The sequence below is a fragment of the Macaca thibetana genome, chromosome 4 (assembly GCF_024542745.1).
Source record: "Macaca thibetana thibetana isolate TM-01 chromosome 4, ASM2454274v1, whole genome shotgun sequence".
NCBI lineage: Eukaryota > Metazoa > Chordata > Mammalia > Primates > Cercopithecidae > Macaca > Macaca thibetana.
The window spans coordinates 66,418,634-66,439,037 of NC_065581.1; the positions used below are offsets into that span (position 1 = coordinate 66,418,634).

A 20,404-nucleotide genomic window follows, 5' to 3' on the forward strand; every position below is an offset into this window, starting at 1 on the left:
CATTTCACCCAGTCATCTTTGTCATGTTTAAGACACCAGGTCTTAAGGGCCTAGTAATTTTCTTGATGTAAAAAAGATAGCAGCACAATTTCTTGCCCCTCAGTATTCCCTTCCCCTGTCTAAACTCCTATGAGACAGAACCAACAACTATTCCATACATTAGGCTCTGATTTTAGTAAAACCACTTTTCAGTCACAGTTCAATAAGCACAGATCTCTTGCAGAATTCTAAGAATATGAATTTTTAAAAATACATTACATAGAAGCTGTTCTTTTACTCAACTAATTTTTTTCTTTCTTCCATTTGTTTCTGAGTTACTCCCAGATAATTTTTTTCTGCCTTTCTTGAAAGTTCTGCTATCAAATAACAGAAGGCTGGAAACAATAAATTTTATAAATATAACTTTAAAATAGAAAATATTCCTTTACATGTGATTAGAAAAGGGGGGAGGAATTTATTGGGGCAGGGAAGGGAATAATGAGAATGACCAAGGCCACTATATTCCATGAGCCTTTGAAGACACCAAGGGCAACCTCATCTTTGGATGGCAAAAAAAAAAAAAAAAAAAAAAAAAAACCAAAAAAAGTAGTCTGTTAAATGACTGGGTTTACCTTAGAAAAGTTAAGTTACAGGACTGAGTAATCTAGTAACAAGGAAACTGCTGACAAACTTCTGGGGGTGATCATTGTTGAGCAAAGAAGCAGATGCTACCAAGTCAGGATTCTCTGTCTAAAAAAACAACAGTTAACACTGTGGTTGTATTTTTTCTTATGTATTGCTTCAAAACATTATCAGAAAAGAGTACAGTATCTCTGTTAAGTTGACTAAAAATCTGATGTGTCATTTTATTGACTGTTATTATTGTTTTTTGAAATCTTGTTCATGTTTATAGGTTTTCTGACTTGAGTTTTGAGATATTCCAAGCAGATTAGCCTAGCAAGTTTAGAACTGTGAATTTAATAATTATCTTCTAGGTATGTGTAGGAACATATTGCATGAGACAGTAATGTAATTTGTGAGAAATGTCTACACACAAGCTTTCATATACCTTTATTCTGTCTTTAGAATTTGGAATGATGGGAGATCATACAATTAAAAGTCAGCGACCTCGATCTGTTCATGAAAAAAGGGTCCCTCAGGAACAAGCTGATGCTGCTAAATTTATGGCACAAACTGGTAATACGTTAGTTACATTTGTATATTTATTGTTGTTAATTTAATGAAGCCACTGCATGTTTTCATAATCTTTTGCTGCACATTTGTCAGTTTTTGGAGCTGATATTTTTTTTGAGCCATTTTTTTTTGTCACCAGTTAAAGTCCATAAATAAAGTAGCTGTGAATTGAAAAGTGCACAAAAATTATGTAAGAATTATTTTGCTTTCAGTATGGGACATTTAGGATTTACATAGTAGCATTTATGCTAATTAACTACTTAAAATGTATCATTAAATGTTTAAAGAAAGACAGCAAAGTTATCTCTTCAATAATTGATTGACATAAGACTTTCAAAAATTATAACTTTAAATGAAACTTTAGACAAATTTATTTTAACAATATTGAATATATTGAATTTTTTCAAGTGTGGTCCTACTTATAAGTATTAATTATTGTTAAAATCACAGAAAATATAAACTTTTAAAAATTTTAATAATTTTTATTTGAAAAGAGTTGTGTTATATAAGCTAAATAATAACAAGTTGACAGTGTTAAGTAAGCTGTAACACATTCCAACTAATTAAATATCAACTAAAATGACTTTCTACTTTATAAAATGATTAATTCTAAATTAATTAGATTACTTTTAAAACCTCCCTCCAAATATATCTGTAAATATTTGGAGTATGTATAATTTATGCCTATTATTTAGTTACAGAATTTGAACTAATATATGTATTCATATTTTTTCTTATCATAATAAACGATCTAATTCCATCTGAGTACATTGCATGTAGTACATCCTTAAAAGAAAAAGTGTTTAAACTTTGTTTTGTAAATTTTCAATTGTTACCTTTATTTTGGGAAATTGAAAGCTAACAGTTTTATCTATGTCTTAAAAAATTGTATACGTCTCGATGTTTTGCCATTAATACAGAAGTTTCAAGTACATGACCAATTTCCTGACATGACATTTAGATGGACAGTGATGAAATTCCCCCAAGAAATGGATATTTCCTTCAGTTCACATGTTCTTAGGATAATATTTTTTAGAACACTAGATCTGAATCTGCAATATAAAAATGCAAATATTGTTCAAGAGTTTTGCTCTCAATAATGGGTGAGTAGAAGATTTTGATACATTAGTTGTAAGGAGGTCAAATTTTCAGAACAGGAAGTTTAAAATAAATTCTACAAAGATTCACTTTTAGTTTTTTTGAGATATATATTGCAACCAAATACAGAAATGTAGAAACTTGCTTATCTGGATCCCTTTTTGTGCACCTTCTTGTTTAAGAAAAAATGATTTTCATTTTTACTATTTGTTTGAACAAGTCTAAAAGTGTATTAACAGGTTTAGGCAAATTTCCAAATTTCTAAATGTATTTCTCTTCTTTATAGGGAGCAAAAAGTTTCAACCACTGAGCAGAGATTAGAGACATTAAGTCAAGGCACACGGGCATGGGCTGACTACTCATCAGCACCATCTCGTGGGGGCATTTCTGCAAGATTAAAAAAGGTGTATTTTATTTGTGCAAAAGACATGGCAGACACTGGTTTACTGAAGTTCCTAAAAACTGGAGCCAATAGGAAGTGAAATGGAAAATGATAGTTTTACATTTCCAATAGCGTAACATGATTAGTTTATGCATAAATATTATGCAATTTGGCCAAAAGGTTTTGTACAAGTTTTTTGATTTGTCTGTGACCTAGTTCAGTTCACAATTTTCAGCCAATACCCTTTTGGTAAATTCAAATTTCAAGGAACATTGTGTTTTCCTAGTAAGGAATTACTAATTTCAAAATGATGAGTAATAAATATTTATTATTTTATTTTAACCAAATATAGTATAGACAAACATAAAGACATGTATAAGACTTTAAAATTAAACTATTTCAGTACTGATGTAAAACTGGGAAACTACATTATTTTAAGTAATTTAAAAAATTTATAATTTAACAGAAGACAATTATAATATGAAAAAGAGAAGAAGGTTTTCCTTAAATATTTTCCTAAATTATACTTTCTTTAGGTGTTAAGGTAGTGTGAATAAATACAGGTAAGTGTCACACAATGAAATTTTATAAAAATTAAACTTTACTTATAAAATATTTCCCTGTATTTGTCTTTAAGCCAAAAAAGACTGTTGCATATAAATAATATAAAATTTGTTAACAGTAATTTGAGAACAAAGAATAAGGCAAAAACATAAATTTAAACAATAACAAAAGACAATATATTTTCATATTAATCATGGAGAAAAAAGCAAAAGCTATCACACTTTAATGTTTAAGAATTACTTCTCCAAATGAGTAGCCTGGCCTCTTCAATCAATATGATCAGTAAAAGATTGTAATTAAAAGCAATCTTTCTATAGAGTGATAAAATGAGTGTAACAGTTTTTAAAAAGAGTAACGTTTGATAAAGTAGCAGAGTTTGGACATAAATGATGATGCTGTAATAGCCTATCATGCAATCTTTATTTATCGTTAAGGAGTATAAAATTCAATGATATCATAAAAATACATGTATTTAATATAGACATCTAAATTGAATGCCAATAAGATGACTTAAGATATCCTAGTTACATTTGCTTATGCTTAAGTATCATAGTCATCAATTAATTTATAAACATGTTTACAAAAGTAGTCTTTTATTACAGTGAGGAAAATAGCCTAAATTTGGACTATGTAACATGTTATCTAAAATTTAAAAAAAATAAAATTAGGCTGGGCGTGGTGACTCATGCCTGCAATCCTAGCACTTTGTGAGGCCAAGGTGGGTGGTTTACCTGAGGTTGGGACTTCAAGATCAGCCTGATCAACATGGTGAAACCCTGTCTCTACTAAAAATACAAAACATTAGCTAGACGTAATGGTGCACACCTGTAATCTCAACTACTCGGGAGGCTAAGGCAGGAGAATCTCTTGAACCCAGGAAGCAGAGGTTGCGGCGAGCCGAGATCACACCATTGCACTTCAGCCTGGGCTATAGAGTGAGACTTCGTCTCAATAAGTAAATAAATAAATAAATAAATAAATAAATAAATAAATAAAATTAAAAGTACACTTCTAATTTCATGACTTTAAGATATTAGCAAAAGTTTATATTAATATTTTGTTAATAATGTAAAATGCATTCTCACACATTATCTCACTCAATTTTCACAGAATTTGAAGTAAATATAACATTCATTTTATCAAAGACATTCAAAGAAATAAAATGACTTTCTCAAGGTCACAGAGCTATTATTCAGTAGATTTCCATCAATCACAGGTCTTCTGACTTTAATTGCAATGCTTTTCCAGTTTCCTTTTGTGTTTCATGCTAGGCTAAAGAGCTTTTAGTTCATACTATCTCCAAAGACCCATATATTAAAAACAGTATACTTTGTCTTATACTTTACTATTTTAAAGTCATTGAATATTTTTAACATCTTTCTTATAATGTATATTAGCTGTTCTCACAATGGCCTAATGTTCTTGCCTAGAATGTTCCTCATACTTTTATAAATAAGGAAGGGGCAGCATGGAAAAAAGAAGTATTTAGTGGAAATGTCACTGAAACTATAGGATTTGAGTTATAACAAGATTTTTTGATAGGTAGGCCACTATTTCACTGGCAAAAATTTAATTCAAAATCTGAAAGCCAATATGTTTTATTTATTTATTTATTTACTTTATTTTTGATCAGTGAAGAAAGAGGAAGAGTGATGAGGCCAATTCTGAGAATTCATTATCAAACTTTCATGATCCAGGCACCACTGCTTAGCCTGTTCAGCATCATTGCAGTATCATACATTCAGAAGCAACTCAAATGTTTAAATACTTGTACAAAAGTAATTTAAATATAGGGCTTGATCTGGATTCACTGCTCAGTTTAGTTAAATTATGTTTTTCTGTCATTATGACAATGCAAGAGGAAAAAGGCTGCTTTTGTGGTAAAATAGAACTAATTTTATTCATAACCTTTATCATTTCACTTATGGAATCCACATTGTTCATAACTTTCTTTTAATTAATAACATGCAACCATAATATTTATACCTCACTTAATCTCATCACAGTTTGGAACATCATTTTTAAAAGTACATTATATTTTTCCTAACTTCAGCTTAAATTTTATATTGCTAAATTTATATGCACATATATTCATATATGTGGATTTTTTAACTATTATCCTTCTATTTGGTTTATAGAATAATGATTTTCAATCTTGATAGAGTATTCTTTAATGTAAAAGAACAAATTATAAAGCATGGCTTTAACTGTTATTCAGATAGTCATCCAAGGACATTTTTATGAAATTAGCAATATATACATTTGTGAAGAAAAAAATTCTGAAATGATGAAGGATTATCTATACAGTATTTTCAATTCACACTGATCACAACACTGAAAAGCAGTCCCATTTGATGTAATCTGTCATCCCAGTTACCATTGTCTGTGCCCTTACAATATATGTCCAGTTATAAACAGATGGTCATCTTTGCCTCTGGGTGCATGATGCAGAACAATATAAGAGCAAATGCGTCATAATGGTACTACTCAAAGTGTGGTTAGTAGAAGAGTGTTTGTCCACAAACTGACCATTATGTCTCTCAAAGGAATAAGCAGTTTACATCAGAATGTAAAACCAACCACTTCCTCAAGCACAGGTTTTATTTCAGCTGACGTTTTATTTTTAGAACAAACTTCTCACTGAGAAAACTTGTGTGTTGAATTACATTCTGGCCCAAACTCCTTCTTTCCTAGAGTACTAGTCTGTGGACCAGCTGCCTTGAGTAGCCCTGCAAATAATTTTCAAGTCATTTACTAACTCTCTAGAAAATGATGGACAAATACATGATCATATTCTACCCTTTGAATTCTATTCCAAAGGCAAATTATAAACAGAAACATTAAATATTATTAAATTGCTCTTTGATCTAAAGTTTTGAGAAACATTTCACCTACAAACTTTTCAATGACTAAATGGTTAACTTAAGTAGTTAACTGCCAGCAGCTAAATGATCCAGTGTGAATCTGGAGAAAAACGACTGCAAATTTTCAAATCAGTTTTTAAAATTCATCCTGAACATGATGCCATGGTAGAATTACAAGCCTATTTTGTTGGTCATGGAAATGTTTGACTTTTGAGTCTCCTTGGGACATAATAATAGCAATTTGACATAGTTTCATTGAGATGCTAACTCCAAGAAAATTAATGAATTTAGATATTCATTGGCTTTTTAGAGCTCCATTTTAAATAAATTTTAGTTCCATATCAAATTAATGAAAATTATCAACAAATTTGTCTTTATTTTGAGTTAAAAAATCACTACTCTAGATCATAGGTGAAATTGTTAGCAGAAGGATTTAAATAAATTACCACAAAATAAATAGCTATCAGAGTATGAAAAAGTAGAAAATGCACTAGTAATAAACTATAAATGTCAGTGCTCAATACAATATACATTAGATGTGTCCAAGCTCCCAGGTTTCCACATCATCTAGCATTAGAAAGGGTGTTACACAATAAAGGACTAAGGAGGAACACATCAATATATTTTTGCTCACCAAAGCCATAGAATAAGCTTAGAAATATATTTTGCTTCCTTTTCCATCAAAATACAAAGTCTTAGATTAATTTGAAGAGAATCACTTCAACAATTAGTCATATTGAAAAATGCTGATTAGTTCCTTCATAGTGTCCATGGTACAGTGTAATTTGTGAAGAGTATTTTGCTAATAAGGTTATGGCAAAACTTGGTGTTTGCATCAGCATTATATGCATTCCTCTTTAAACTTCATTTTTCTCTGAAATGTTTTCATGTACCTTTTGATGTATGGTCATATTTTTACATTTAAATTATTCTTGCATGTCATAATGTCAGTTTGGTATAATGCTTACTAGATGAATATTTAAGACAGTATTTCATGTTTATTTGTTGTCTTGCACACAGGTGAATCTGGTGTGGAAGAGTGGTCCCAGTGGAGCACATGTTCAGTTACTTGTGGTCAAGGGTCGCAGGTGCGAACCAGAACTTGTGTATCACCTTACGGGACACACTGCAGCGGCCCATTAAGAGAATCAAGGGTTTGCAATAACACTGCCCTCTGTCCAGGTAGTGTTAGCAGCAACTACAACTGTGGATGTTATTGAACTGTGTCATGCTACGCATTTGGAACGATTTGTTATTTTCATATGAAATGGGTATAGGCATTTTGATTAGAGTGGATAAGTGTAATTATTATTCAACTGTAATATTTTAAGATGTGTGTGATTATTTCTGCTTTTAAAGCAGTCACAAAATTAGGTAAATGACTCCCCTCTTCACTGCAAATATCAGTTTCTAATCTGTGTATCTACTTCTAAGAGTATTTAAGGTTCAAATATCTTTTCTGTGTTTTAGATGGTGAAAATGTTCAATTGAATTCTTGAGGAAAAATGTAATCTGCCTACGTACTAAAAATATGATGTATATTCATGTCATAAGGCAGTAGTTGACATAGTCTGTCAGGCAGTCAGTAGTTTTTATATCACTTATCTGACCCTATCAAAGAAAAGAGTGTCCCTGACCAAATAACTTTTTGTTATTTTATTTCATTCAAGTAACTTTCATCCTCAGAGGTATCCACGGCTTTGTAAACTTAAATGAAACTTAATGAAAAGAGAGACAGAGAGGGAGAGAGATCTTTAACGTTAAATGAAGCATTAACGATAGCATGCCCACTTAGTGTCAGATTTTCCATGTTACATCACAATTTTGTTCTTCAGTTGATGCACATCTGCATATTATAGACATTTCTCCTTCCCAGACCACTGAGTTTCATGTAAAAATAAGTAACAATAGGACTCTGGACTTCGTTTCCAAAAGTTCAAAGCACATGATGTTACGAATCTCCAGATTTATCTTTTTGTCTAACCATTTATGTGGTGGATGAATGACTATAAACATACTGACAGCTACAGTTGACACTGGACTTGCATTCACAGCCTTTCCAGGGACCTCCAAAAGGGGACAGGTGTAAAGAAAATGACTTGTACTGCAGCAGCCTTTCATCTGCTAGCTTGTGCTTAGAAGTTTCTCATTAAGTTCCATTTCTAGAGATGGCTGACTCCACAGTTGCTAAAAGCAAGGGTAGAGAGTGGGTGGCATGGAGTAAGAGCAGGAATAATGTCAGTTTTCCAGCAGAATATGCAAAGGGGATCCATTAAAAGACAGTCTGAGAGAGTTGTTAATGGTTGTAGAGTTTCAGATTTGCAAAATGAAAAAGTCTGAATATCTGTTTCACATTATGAATATAGGTAATACTACTAAGTTGTAGACTAAAAATTGGTTAGATGGTAAATTTTACATTATGTGCTTTTTATCACCATAAAAAAGGACAGTGTGGAGGAAATAAAAGATAAAGAAAGTGGTGGGCAGAAGATGGAGGAATGATGCAATGAGGTGGGCGATCCCTTTAGAATAGAATTGGGAGGTAACAAAGCAGTAGATGAAGGTAGAATTAAAAGTTAAGCAGGGCAGAGAACTGAAGCCTGTGATGAAAGAAAGGCAGAATTAACTGGAAAAGAGCAATAATTGCCACTAAGAACAAGAAAAATCAGTGAGGCTCAGTGGGAATTAAACTAGAGCAAGAAAAAAACATGAAGTAAAAACTAAAAAGATTCATAAGAAAAAATGTTTAAGGAGTTTGTGAGGGGGAAGAAGATGAAAAACATGATTAAAAACAGGGTTCAGGCCGGGCGCGGTGGCTCAAGCCTGTAATCCCAGCACTTTGGGAGGGCGAGGCGGGCGGATCACGAGGTCAGGAGATCGAGACCATCCTGGCTAACACGGTGAAACCCCGTCTCTACTAAAAATACAAAAAACTAGCCGGGCGCGGTGGCGGGCGCCTGTAGTCCCAGCTACTCGGGAGGCTGAGGCAGGAGAATGGCGTAAACCCGGGAGGCGGAGCTTGCAGTGAGCTGAGATCCGGCCACTGCACTCCAGCCTGGGTGACAGAGCAAGACTCCGTCTCAAAAAAAAAAAAAAAAAAAAAAAAAAAAAAAAAAAAAACAGGGTTCATAGAGCAGACAGATTCTAGGTACATTCGGCAACACAAGGAAAGCAAGTAGAAGTAAAGATCTGGGGATTTTATTTTATTTTATTTTATTTTTTAAACTGACAGGTAACATGTATGTTTTTATCATGTACAACATATTTTGAGGTCATGTTGTACATGATATATACATTATATATATATATATCAAATGTTGTGAAATGGTTAAATCTAACAAGTGTCTTACTACGTATAGTTATTATTTTTATGCTGAGAGCATTTAACATCCACTCTCTTTACATTTTTTAAGAATACAATATATAGTCATTAACCATAGTCACCATGCGGTATAATAGATCTCTTGAATTTCTTCCTCCTATCTAACTGTGATTACATATCATTTGACCAACATGTTTTAGAAATGAAATCTTCATCCCACAAGGGTAGATACTTACTTTCATTTGGGTGTGGGTAGAGTGGGTTTTCTGGGAAGAATACTTAAAAGCTGTTCCCTACTTACAGTATTGACTTAAGGAGATCCAGGATCAAGTTTTCTGTCCTTGATAATGAGAAAAATGTCAATAAAGAATTATGCTGTACTTGAAATATAAATTTATCTAATCAGCATGTGTTTGAATAGCCAAGACGCTTTCAACACACAAGGATAGTATTATGGCAAATGGATCTCTAAATGTGAGTCTGAGTGGATTGGAAAGTGTTCTCATATTTTCCATTCACAGCCTACTTCCCAGCCACTAGTTACGCACATTCATAAGGATGACATATGCAAGTTGCCATCCTTCTACCAGAGACTACTTATTAACGCCTTCACAGAGAACATCTGTGGTGGGATCAGAGCGCTTCTCCCACACAGAACTGCCAAACCCACTTTTTCACTGTGTCTGATGTCCAGAAGGCTATCTAATATTCCATAATTTAAAGATTTTTAATTTAAAGTTTGTCTTCCCCATTTATGCCTGAGGTTGCAATTTTTTGAATTTGAAAAATCAGATCTTGGTGACGACCTTGAGCAGTAGAATATAAATAACTCCCAGATGCTGTGTTCCAATAATGGAACACTAGGCATAAATTACCCAAAAACCCTTTTACCCTTACACCTATAGAACTACATACCAATTACTAGCTCCTCTTCACCTTTATATACATGAAGTTTTTTTTCTTTCTAAATTTGATTAAATAGTACCGTTGACAACAAGTTTATCTTTTAATCATTGTTTTAGTTCAGAATGTTGAAGTAAAGAAAATGAAAACAGTTTTGTTGATTTATTTTTAATTTTCCAAGCATAAAGGACAATTTAGCAAACTAGAAATACAGAATAAGTTCCCCACTATAAGAAGCTGGAATATTTTTCATCTGGTTGTAATATTTGTTATGAAATATTTTGTGCTCAAATGTTTTATTTTATTATTTGTTGTGCTGGTAAATATGTACTTACTTTGCAATCTAATAGATCCTGAAAATCGTGATAAAAAGTAAATTTTTAAAATGTAATGTTTCAAACAGTAGAAATACCTTCCTAAAATAATAAATTCCCAAAAAGAAAATTAACTCAGAAATCAGTAACTGATTTGTCACACTTTGGACATTCAAATGTATTTGGCATTTAATTAATGAAAATGACACAATAAATGAACAAATTGAATATTAAAGTCACTTTCCACAAAATGTGTGGAATTATAGAATTAGAGGTTATATTTATTTGTACTATAAAAAGCGAATCAATAGTGTTATAAATTATTGATCATTCACCCATATTCAAATTTCAGAAGTCTGTGTTAATTAAATTATGCAATATGTTACTTCAATATGGATCCTAAGATATTTGACCTTTAGCAGAATTTTTACTTGGACATTGTACTCTCTTCAAAAGTCTTTATTACTCAAAGTAAAAAACAATGGACATAAACAGAAAGTAAATTGATAAAAATAGAGCTCTACATTCAACAACACAATTTATTGCCCTAGTTGAATTACAATTTTATGGTTTATTCCAGGGCTTCTCAACTTCATTACTACTGACATTTTGACCCCAGTAAGTCTTGGTTGGGGGGAGTCCATCCTGTGTATTTTTAAATGTTTAACAGCATACCTGGCTTTTACTCACTAGATGCCAGTAGCCCCCTTACTTTCCCCAAGTTGTGACAACAAAATATGTCTCCAGCCATTGCTGAATGTCACCTGGGAAGCAAAATTGCCACTAGCTGAGAGACACTGGTGTACTCTATATGTGTTTTAATCCTGTAGAAGAAGTTTCTGCAGGCTAAGGAAGGCTTTCGAATTTTATTTTTTGTAAATGTTACAGTTCTTATATTCATTTATTTATTAAAAGGTAAAACCTGGCCAGACGTGGTGGCTCACGCCTGTAATCCCAGCACTTTGGGAGGCCGAGGCAGGCGGATCACCTGAGGTCAAGACCAGCCTGGCTAACATGGTGAAACCCTGTCTCCACTAAAAATACAAAAATTAGCCAGACACAGTGGTGCTCGCCTGTAATACCAGCTACTCAGGAGGCTGAGGCATGAGAATCACTTGAACCTGGGAGGCAGAGGTTGCAGTGAGCTGACATTGTGCCACTGTACTCCAGCCTGGGTGACAGAGTGAGACTCTGTCTCAAAATAAAATGAGTAAAATAGAATAAAATAAAACCTTTCATTTATTTTATGTACAGCTCAATCTAAATCATAAGAAAATGTATATATGTTTATTTCAAAATATGGTTGTAATATATTTCAGGTATTGCATATTCTTCATTTCATCTCTAGTTATCACACAAAGAGACATAATAATATAGCTAGTGCCGAAGCTAAGGAGGAAAACTGTAAAAATGAATGAATTTCATTTAAATATATTTGTTTTATTAGGATCATTTTAAATGAACTAGATCATTTACAGATTCTCATGTTTTACTGCAAAATAAAAAAATAACAATTTGCCATTAAAATAAAAATGTCTAATCTTTAACATTAATCTTATGAATAGCATCTATAAACATTATACAGTATGGGCTGTAATTTTCTACTAACTCAATAGTATCTAAAATAATTGTTAATGATTTGTATCCTTTTCAAATGAAAAAAAAACTTTTTAAAAATGACGTGAATGAGTCATGAAATTTTACCATGTAGCCATAAAGACTGTTAGAAAGTATTAAGTAACATTAATTTTCTGAAGATTCCAGTTTCATAATTTAAGCCATCAAGGTTAATCAACATTTTTTGAGATTCATGGAGGAAAATATGACAATTTAGCACCTTCCTTTTTCTCTGGGATTGTGCAATGCATATAGAACAGTACGATCTGACAGAAAAAAAATGAACAGAAGCAGCAATATGAATTTTATATAGCATCATTAACTTTTTATATAGGAGGAGAAAATAGGAAGAGAAAAGGTTTTTAAAATAGGAGGAGATAAGTTTTTTAAAATAGGAGGAGAAAAGGTTGTTTTAGGAGAAATATTGGTAATTGGAAATAAATGCAATAGTATATAAAAATATTCATTTAATATACCAAAATACATTAATGTAAGTACTTTTAAACTATTTTGCTATAATTGATCATATATACATATATGAATATTTATATATGTGGGTAGTATATACATCTTATATATATATAGTTTTATTAGAGCTAGATATAGACTTATTTTTTTATATCAATGGATATAAATTGGCTTTGGTTTTCCCAAAATTTTATGGGAAAAAGTAAAACATCTTATTTTTTCTCACTCTCTTTTTTTTTTTCCCTACATGTTATTTTAAAACTATATTTCCCAACAAGGTTCTCAGAATGTTAAAGAGCTTTATATTGGATATTTCTATTGGCTGTTTTTTCAATGTTTAAACATCCTGTCACAACCAATTTAGGCAAATAAATAACATCAATAGAAGGGGAAGGGATATCTCACAATTAAGGTATCCTATATGTGTTTCTAAAGTAACAACTTGGTAAGCATACATATGAAGAAGATTCTAGATATATTATATTTACTCGCCTATTTCCTCTGCCACTTTTTATGGGCCTGTGCTTACCCTTACCAATGTTAAAGAAAAAAAATGGGGGGGGGTCATTTTCCTCTATAAATTTCTACTCCCCTTAATCATATCTGTGGGTGTCATATCAAACATCTGGCCTCTTGAACTTCTAAGAGTATAGCAAGATTAGAGGTTCAACATCGAGAGAGGAGCTTTTGAACAAAAAGCACATTTTTTTCTCATGCCTTTTCATTGATATTGTCTATTAGGGTGCTATTACTTATGGTCTCAAGTATTAAAAATTAGGATGAGAGTGGTGATTTTACCATGCAGGGAAAGGATCAAACATTGAATCTTTTTTTTTTTTTTGGAAGATGGAGTCTCACTCTGTTGCCTAGGCTGGAGTGCAGTGGCCTGATCTCAGTTCACTGCAACCGCCGCCTTCCAGGTTCAAGTGATTCTCCTGCCTCAGCCTCCTGAGCAGCTAGGACTACAGGCACACAACACCATGTCCAGCTAATTTTTGTAGTTTTAGTAGAGATGGGGTTTCACTATGTTGGCCAGGCTGGTTGCGAACTCCTAACCTCAGGTGATCTGCCCACCTTGGCCTCTGAAAGCACTGGGATTACATGCATGAGCCACCACACCTGGACTAAACACTGAATCTTGATGGTCTTTTGTAAAATATAACATTATTTATTCACAGTGGTTATTATGAAAGAACACAAATTATGTTATTTAAGATCAATTGTGAATTCCTTGTAGTAGTATGTTTGAAGAATTGATATATTCATATTTATGTTAAGCATAATTATTTTCTTTAGAAATTTATATAAATTCGGTAGATTTCCAGTTCTATCAAGTTGTTAGAGGAGGAAAAGCATCTTCTGGTTTCATGGTCATTAAAAAGAGATTATTGTATTTTCCATTCATTTTGAAACAGGGATAAGAGGAATATTTTATGTGAGTAGATACTCTGTTTGAAATTCTTTTTATTCAAAATATGGTAACTTTAAACCAAATTTTTAAATGGCAAAAAATATATTTTCTAAAATGTGATGTTAAAAGTTAAATGCACCCTCAATTTTCAGATTTTTTTTTTTTTTTGAGACGGAGTCTCGCTCTGTCGCCCGGGCTGGAGTGCAGTGGCCGGATCTCAGCTCACTGCAAGCTCCGCCTCCCGGGTTCACGCCATTCTTCTGCCTCAGCGTCCCAAGTAGCTGGGACTACAGGCGCCCGCCACCTCGCCCGGCTAGTTTTTTTTGTAGTTTTTAGTAGAGACGGGGTTTCACCGGGTTAGCCAGGATGGTCTCGATCTCCTGACCTCGTGATCCGCCCGTCTCGGCCTCCCAAAGTGCTGGGATTACAGGCTTGAGCCACCGCGCCCGGCCAATTTTCAGATTTTTTAAAATTTTCTAACATAATAAAAATCATTAATCCCAAAATTTTATAAATGTTAGGAGAATTATGTTGGGCTTTGGCTATCTAAATGAAAACTTAACTCTAGGAGATTATCTCTAAGAAATTTAGTTTTCTATATTATTAGCTGATATTACTTTAACTTAAAAATAATTTGTGACTGTTTTACCATGAGGGAGAGAGGTGTATTTCCATTAAATATAAGGAATGGTTTAAAATTTATGACATGAATAACTGTTAAAATGCAGAAAAAAAGCACATGCAATTTTTCATTATTTTAATGAATTTTTAAATTAATAATTATATTTTATGACAAGAATGTTAACTGTGTTTTAAAATATCTTCATATTTGTCTATTTAATGAGTTTTGTTTTTTAATTATAAAGAAAATAATCTTTGATTTTACTTCTCTGCTTTTGTTGTTGAAGCTTCTTTGCTTTATTACAGTACACGGAGTATGGGAGGAATGGTCACCATGGAGTTTATGTTCATTTACATGTGGTCGAGGCCAAAGAACAAGAACAAGGTCATGCACACCTCCTCAGTATGGAGGAAGGCCGTGTGAAGGACCTGAAACACATCATAAGCCTTGTAATATTGCTCTTTGCCCAGGTGAGCCTATTCTGCATTTGGTTATCTTTGCATTATGTGCTTTTTATAAGATTCCTATTGTACACAAGAAATATTAAGAGGACAACCTTCATTCAGTCACATTGGAAAATGTGTCCTTTTCATTGTATCTTGCCTAAAACTGGGTACTTTTCTTGATTCTATCATATGTAGTGGTATAGAATATGTCCTTTAGTGTCAATCAACATTAATCTTTATTATATTTCTACAAATGTGTATATTAATGTTTTCCACCAAGATTTTTATCCGCACTTGCTTTTTCCTTCTGGGAAAATCACAAGGAATCCTAAAGACTTGAGATTAATTATTGCCTTCACACTGAAACTAGAGAGATCTGACTTAGAGCCAGTCCTTCCTATGGTATTCCCTTACACTCATTCAATTAGGGAGTGGCAATGTACCACTGACCATGTATAAAAATATTTGCTAGGGAATCAGACTTTCTAGATCTCTTGCTAGATGCATAAAATGGCTAAATTATAAACAATTTACAATCTTTATGGGATTATGAAGACTATACAGTCTGTTCTTAGAGTATATTTATGTTATCTTTTCTTTCCTTTAAAATGTTTCCATTCTATTTTATCTATCCTTGATAATTAATTTCACCCGTTATGCTAGAGGGAAGCCTTCACAATGCTCTCATTTAGTTTATTCAAACATCAAACAAATTCCTCCAAAATAAATAAGAATAATGTCCAGCTTCAAAGGACTTACAAGTTATGGGAGAAAATATACACACATAGATTATATAATCTCTCAGGGCCAGCAAAGACACATTTTAAAGAAAGAGACATGGATGGAGAATTGCAAAGGCTAAGATGGCAAAGATCAATATAAGTAATCACTCTCTTCTTGGGGAGATTTTCTCATTAGCCCATTTATTTACATATTCTGCATGCAAGCAACATAGTTGGGATCCCAGTACTGTTGTCCTCCACATAAATCCTACAACTCACCCTCAATCCCACTGACCCTTTGAATACCCCCAAGTTAATGTCCTGAACTATGAAACAATACTTCAAAGTCCTTCTGGAAATTTTAAATATATAAAACGTTAAGAATATGAAAACAATCCAATGTGTAGATATGCAAAAGTCATCTAACAAGATTAATTGTTCCCTTCAGAGAAAGACTACTAGGTTCCTGTACTTAATGACTTAGAATTAAAGATGAAGGCAAATAATTATAATTATATTATTTTACTGACTAATATAATTATTTTCTAAAATTTTATGAATTCTGTGAATTATAAATATAACTTATGAGTTAATATTCATGCAATTATGAATATTAGAGGGTCAAAACCATGATTAGTTATTTGTTAACCAGTACTAGAAAATCTGTTTATGAGATCAGTAACATCCTGTCTTATTTCTCTCTCTATAAACACACAGGCAGGCAGACACACACACATGTAGTCATGCCTTATGCTTTCAACAAAGATTTGGAAAAGTTTATTTTTTTATATATTTTTCAATTTTTTTCAATGCTGAGCTGTAACATTTACATAGAGTCAAATATAGTTTACTCTTATTTGTCCATGGAGTTCAAAGAAATAGACAATTTGGGGAAATAAAAGACAAGAACTAACTATAGAAACTTTTAAAATACTTTTTTGTTACTTCTTTTATGTCAGCTGGACTCCATAAATACAAACATAAAAATGGCATTGATCGGTTAAAATATTGTGAAGCAAGTTTCTCATAGTCTACTCTCCATTAGCTTTTCTAGGAGCAAAATCCTTAGATATCAGTAGAGAGGCTATGTTAGAGTTCAGATGTGAAAACTCATTTTTTTAAGTTGATACAGTTGTGGAACTTTATCACTCAAGTAGTAACCAAATTTTTAAGCTACTTGGATATTAGTGGTATTATCTTTTCATTGGAAGCACTCTTAGTCCAACAAAATCAGATGGCTTTCTTTCATGTAGGTCCTTTATTTTTGTGCATTATGACTATATTATTTTTAAATGTGGCCTTGCTCATATTCTCTCATCAGTGAGCATATGGGCATATCCTTGAGTACTTAAACGTATCGTGTGCCATTTCTGACTTCCGTTATTTTCATTCTTGAATTTAGTTGCATCATAAAAGATGTAAAATTCTTATCACATTGTATCCCTATGAACTTAGTATCTGAAAGCGAACTCTAATAACTAACTAGGATTCTTTTTAAGTTTCTAGGCTGTGCCCCAAAAAAAAGTGACGTTATGATTTTAAAATATGTAGGTTTATTTGATAGAAACATTTGAAATTAACTTTAGAACTTATCATCTTATAGCTAAACTCAGGCACCTTCACTGGATATGAAAGCATTATTAACTGTCAACTAGATGTAAGGCACTGCTGAAAAGTATATATAGTCCCTGATTTCAAAAGTTTTACTTTCCATTCAGAAGATTCAGACATAAGCATGTGTAAAGTTGAATGCAGTTCTGAAAACAGACATAAGCATGTGTAAAGTTGAATGCAGTTCTGAAAACCTCATGTAAATATGCTAGCTTCAATGAAAGATGGTAACTTGAGGATTCAGTGGTTTCAGGCAACATTTTTTCTAACCATCTTACATGATATCCCTAAGCTATCATATTAAGAATAAAGCTATGATAGGTAGTACATCGGTAGTGAAGAATGTAGATCAGGACCTACACTAGAGTATGGATAAGAGCAGGACAGAAGAAATAGGCAAAACCACAAACTGTCTCCCACTACTCACTACTTTTGCAGGATTTGACAGGATGGGCTGTGGTAATAATGGGCAGTGAGATTTTTGTGTGGGATAATGTTAAAACAGCATTACAGTCTTAAAGTTTCTTACTTTAAAAAACTATATGAAATCACCCTAATGAAATAGACACTATGTAGGAATGACATGCATTGTTTATATCAAATAATGAAATACTTTTATGTATTCAGAGTTTGATATATACCTATAAGTAGATAATTTGCTATCAGATTCCTTGTTGAGTCAATGTACAACTTCCTCCCATTTCTTTTGAGGTGAGAGAAAACCATTGCCTGGGATCCATATAAGGAGAAAGGAAAAGAAGATATAGTGTTTCCTAGTCTGAGTTGTTAGTTACTGATTTGTATCCCATGTCTGAGAACAGGGGGCTGATACTGACGAAACAAGACAGGCAAGAGGCATAGAGCAACAAAAGGAATTCCCTGGCTCATAAGCATAATATGGCCTATTCTTTCTTTGTAATCTACACTAATAATTAAAATATTATGGAAAGGTGTGTATTTGTGTGTGTATATGTGTGTTCAATGGTCTTTGTGGTCTGTTTTACTTATATCACCAAAGTTCTGGTGGTCCAATATGTTTTCTGTTTTCTCTGATTTTCATTGTAGTCATTAATTGAGAATTGACTTAATAATGGTCAATCCTCAATTAATAATTTACATATTTGAGGATAAATAAATTTTCTTTTATTTCCTATTTTTCTCTCCATGCAACTCTATACCTAGTGGAAACCAAAAAATTACAACTAAGTGGATTTTCTTGACATTAACATATCCAAATTTCTAATATCCCAGTATTTAAAGGACATTTTCTATGTGTATTTCATAATACATTGATGTGATGAAGCAGAGTGATCTTGGACTTTTGCAAGAGATCACATATTTAAATGTAGATTTTTACCTTTCAATATAATTATGTCACTCATCTAATCTTTAGTTTATTCATCTGTAAAATGGGGACGATAGTAATACCCACTTCATAAGACTTTGTGAGATGCTGTAAGGTAGAGAACCTGATAGGGAGTAAATACTGTGAAAGTATTAGTAGTAGTATGTTAACGCCCTTCAACCAAAGTTCATCAGAGTCATGCCTGCAGTTGACCTAGCTGAATTTGTTACTCTTGAGAGTGAGGGGAAACTAACATAGGGAACTGTGGGGATCTCAGCAACGGAGTGTTTGAAATACTTAAGGGATCTGAGCTTGTGTTAAGTGATTTGACAGAGGGTTTGAGGAAACGAGCGGCCTTTGTTCTGAACTGGATGCTGTTTGGAAGGTGTGACAATTCTATGGTTGGATACCTTAATAAATTATCCAGATAATAAACTATCTGGATACCTTAATAAATTGTGGCTGGAAGACCAGCCATAATTGGTAAAGAAATACCAGTCACTCATATTAGCTGAGAAAGAAGAATGTTTGGTACTTTGTGAGTTGCACTATGACCTTGTTTTTGTCTCTTAAGTGTCATTGCATGTTATTTATGTTTTCTGACATGGGTTAGGTCTAACTAGCGATAACAGTTTTTCTGTGGGCATCACGCAAGCTGCTAATCAGGTCTAACTGTAAGTGTCTTTTTATGGTGATTCCCCCTGTAGGGTGATTTGATCACTTTAGAACCCTCTGTCCTTAATGGTCTTGATTTTTATTAATATTTAACAGGAGAAAAGTGTCACACATAATGGAAAGTTGCATTTTCCAGTATGACTGCCATTAAAATTATATAGATATATACACCCAAAATAAAATTTATATAACCATTTCCAAAATTAAATACTTTGGGGAACATAAAAAGCTTAAGATCTTAGTTAAAAGCCTGAAGTTTTAATACTAATTTTCTTTATAGCTTTTTACTTTATCGTAATATTTTCCCCTAGTCAGTAGTTGAATATTAGAGAAGCTAATGATTTAAGTTTAGTTCTTACTGTTTTCAGTGTGGACATTTCCCCATCTGATATGTTTCCATGCAGTAGAGTATAAATAATATAAGGTACAAGGATAAATAATAATTGGGTGACAGATTAAAAACTAAAATAAATGAAAGTTCTATTGGTAAATAATTCTTCACTTATATACTGAAATATATATATGGATTTAATTATATGATTCAGTGGGACAAAGAGTGGTCTGTGATTCAGAAGACATGGATTAAAATTCAGTCCCAATCCTTAATTAAAATACATGGGCAATTTATATACTCTATTTTTCAATTTCCTTTTTTGTGAAATGGAGTCAGTATTAATTACCCCTCTATATTACAGAATTGACATATTATTATAATTAGGTAGAAATACTTTGTATAGTATAAAAATCAATGTAAAGTAGAGGATTTTTTTAATGATTTATATGAAGATATTACTTTAAAATGAAGGGATTTTGGAAGAAATAGGTCAAATAAACTAGGGATATTATGATAATTACTGGGCTCTACTG

General features: G+C 32.6%; 1 protein-coding gene across 5 annotated transcripts in view; it reads left to right on the plus strand.

The window, feature by feature from the left end:
* ADGRB3 (adhesion G protein-coupled receptor B3) overlaps positions 1-20,404 on the plus strand; it is a 747,311-nt gene that overhangs the window by 291,166 nt on the left and 435,741 nt on the right. For 4 of the 5 annotated variants that reach the window (XM_050787501.1, XM_050787503.1, XM_050787500.1 and 1 more), the window contains 3 exons: positions 1,066-1,176; positions 7,102-7,263; positions 15,044-15,208. In XM_050787501.1, coding sequence (XP_050643458.1) covers positions 1,066-1,176; positions 7,102-7,263; positions 15,044-15,208 — 438 coding nt within the window. Of the gene's footprint in view, positions 1-1,065; positions 1,177-7,101; positions 7,264-15,043; positions 15,209-20,404 lie in introns of those variants that run through there. The other variant, XM_050787504.1, reaches the window with a different exon arrangement.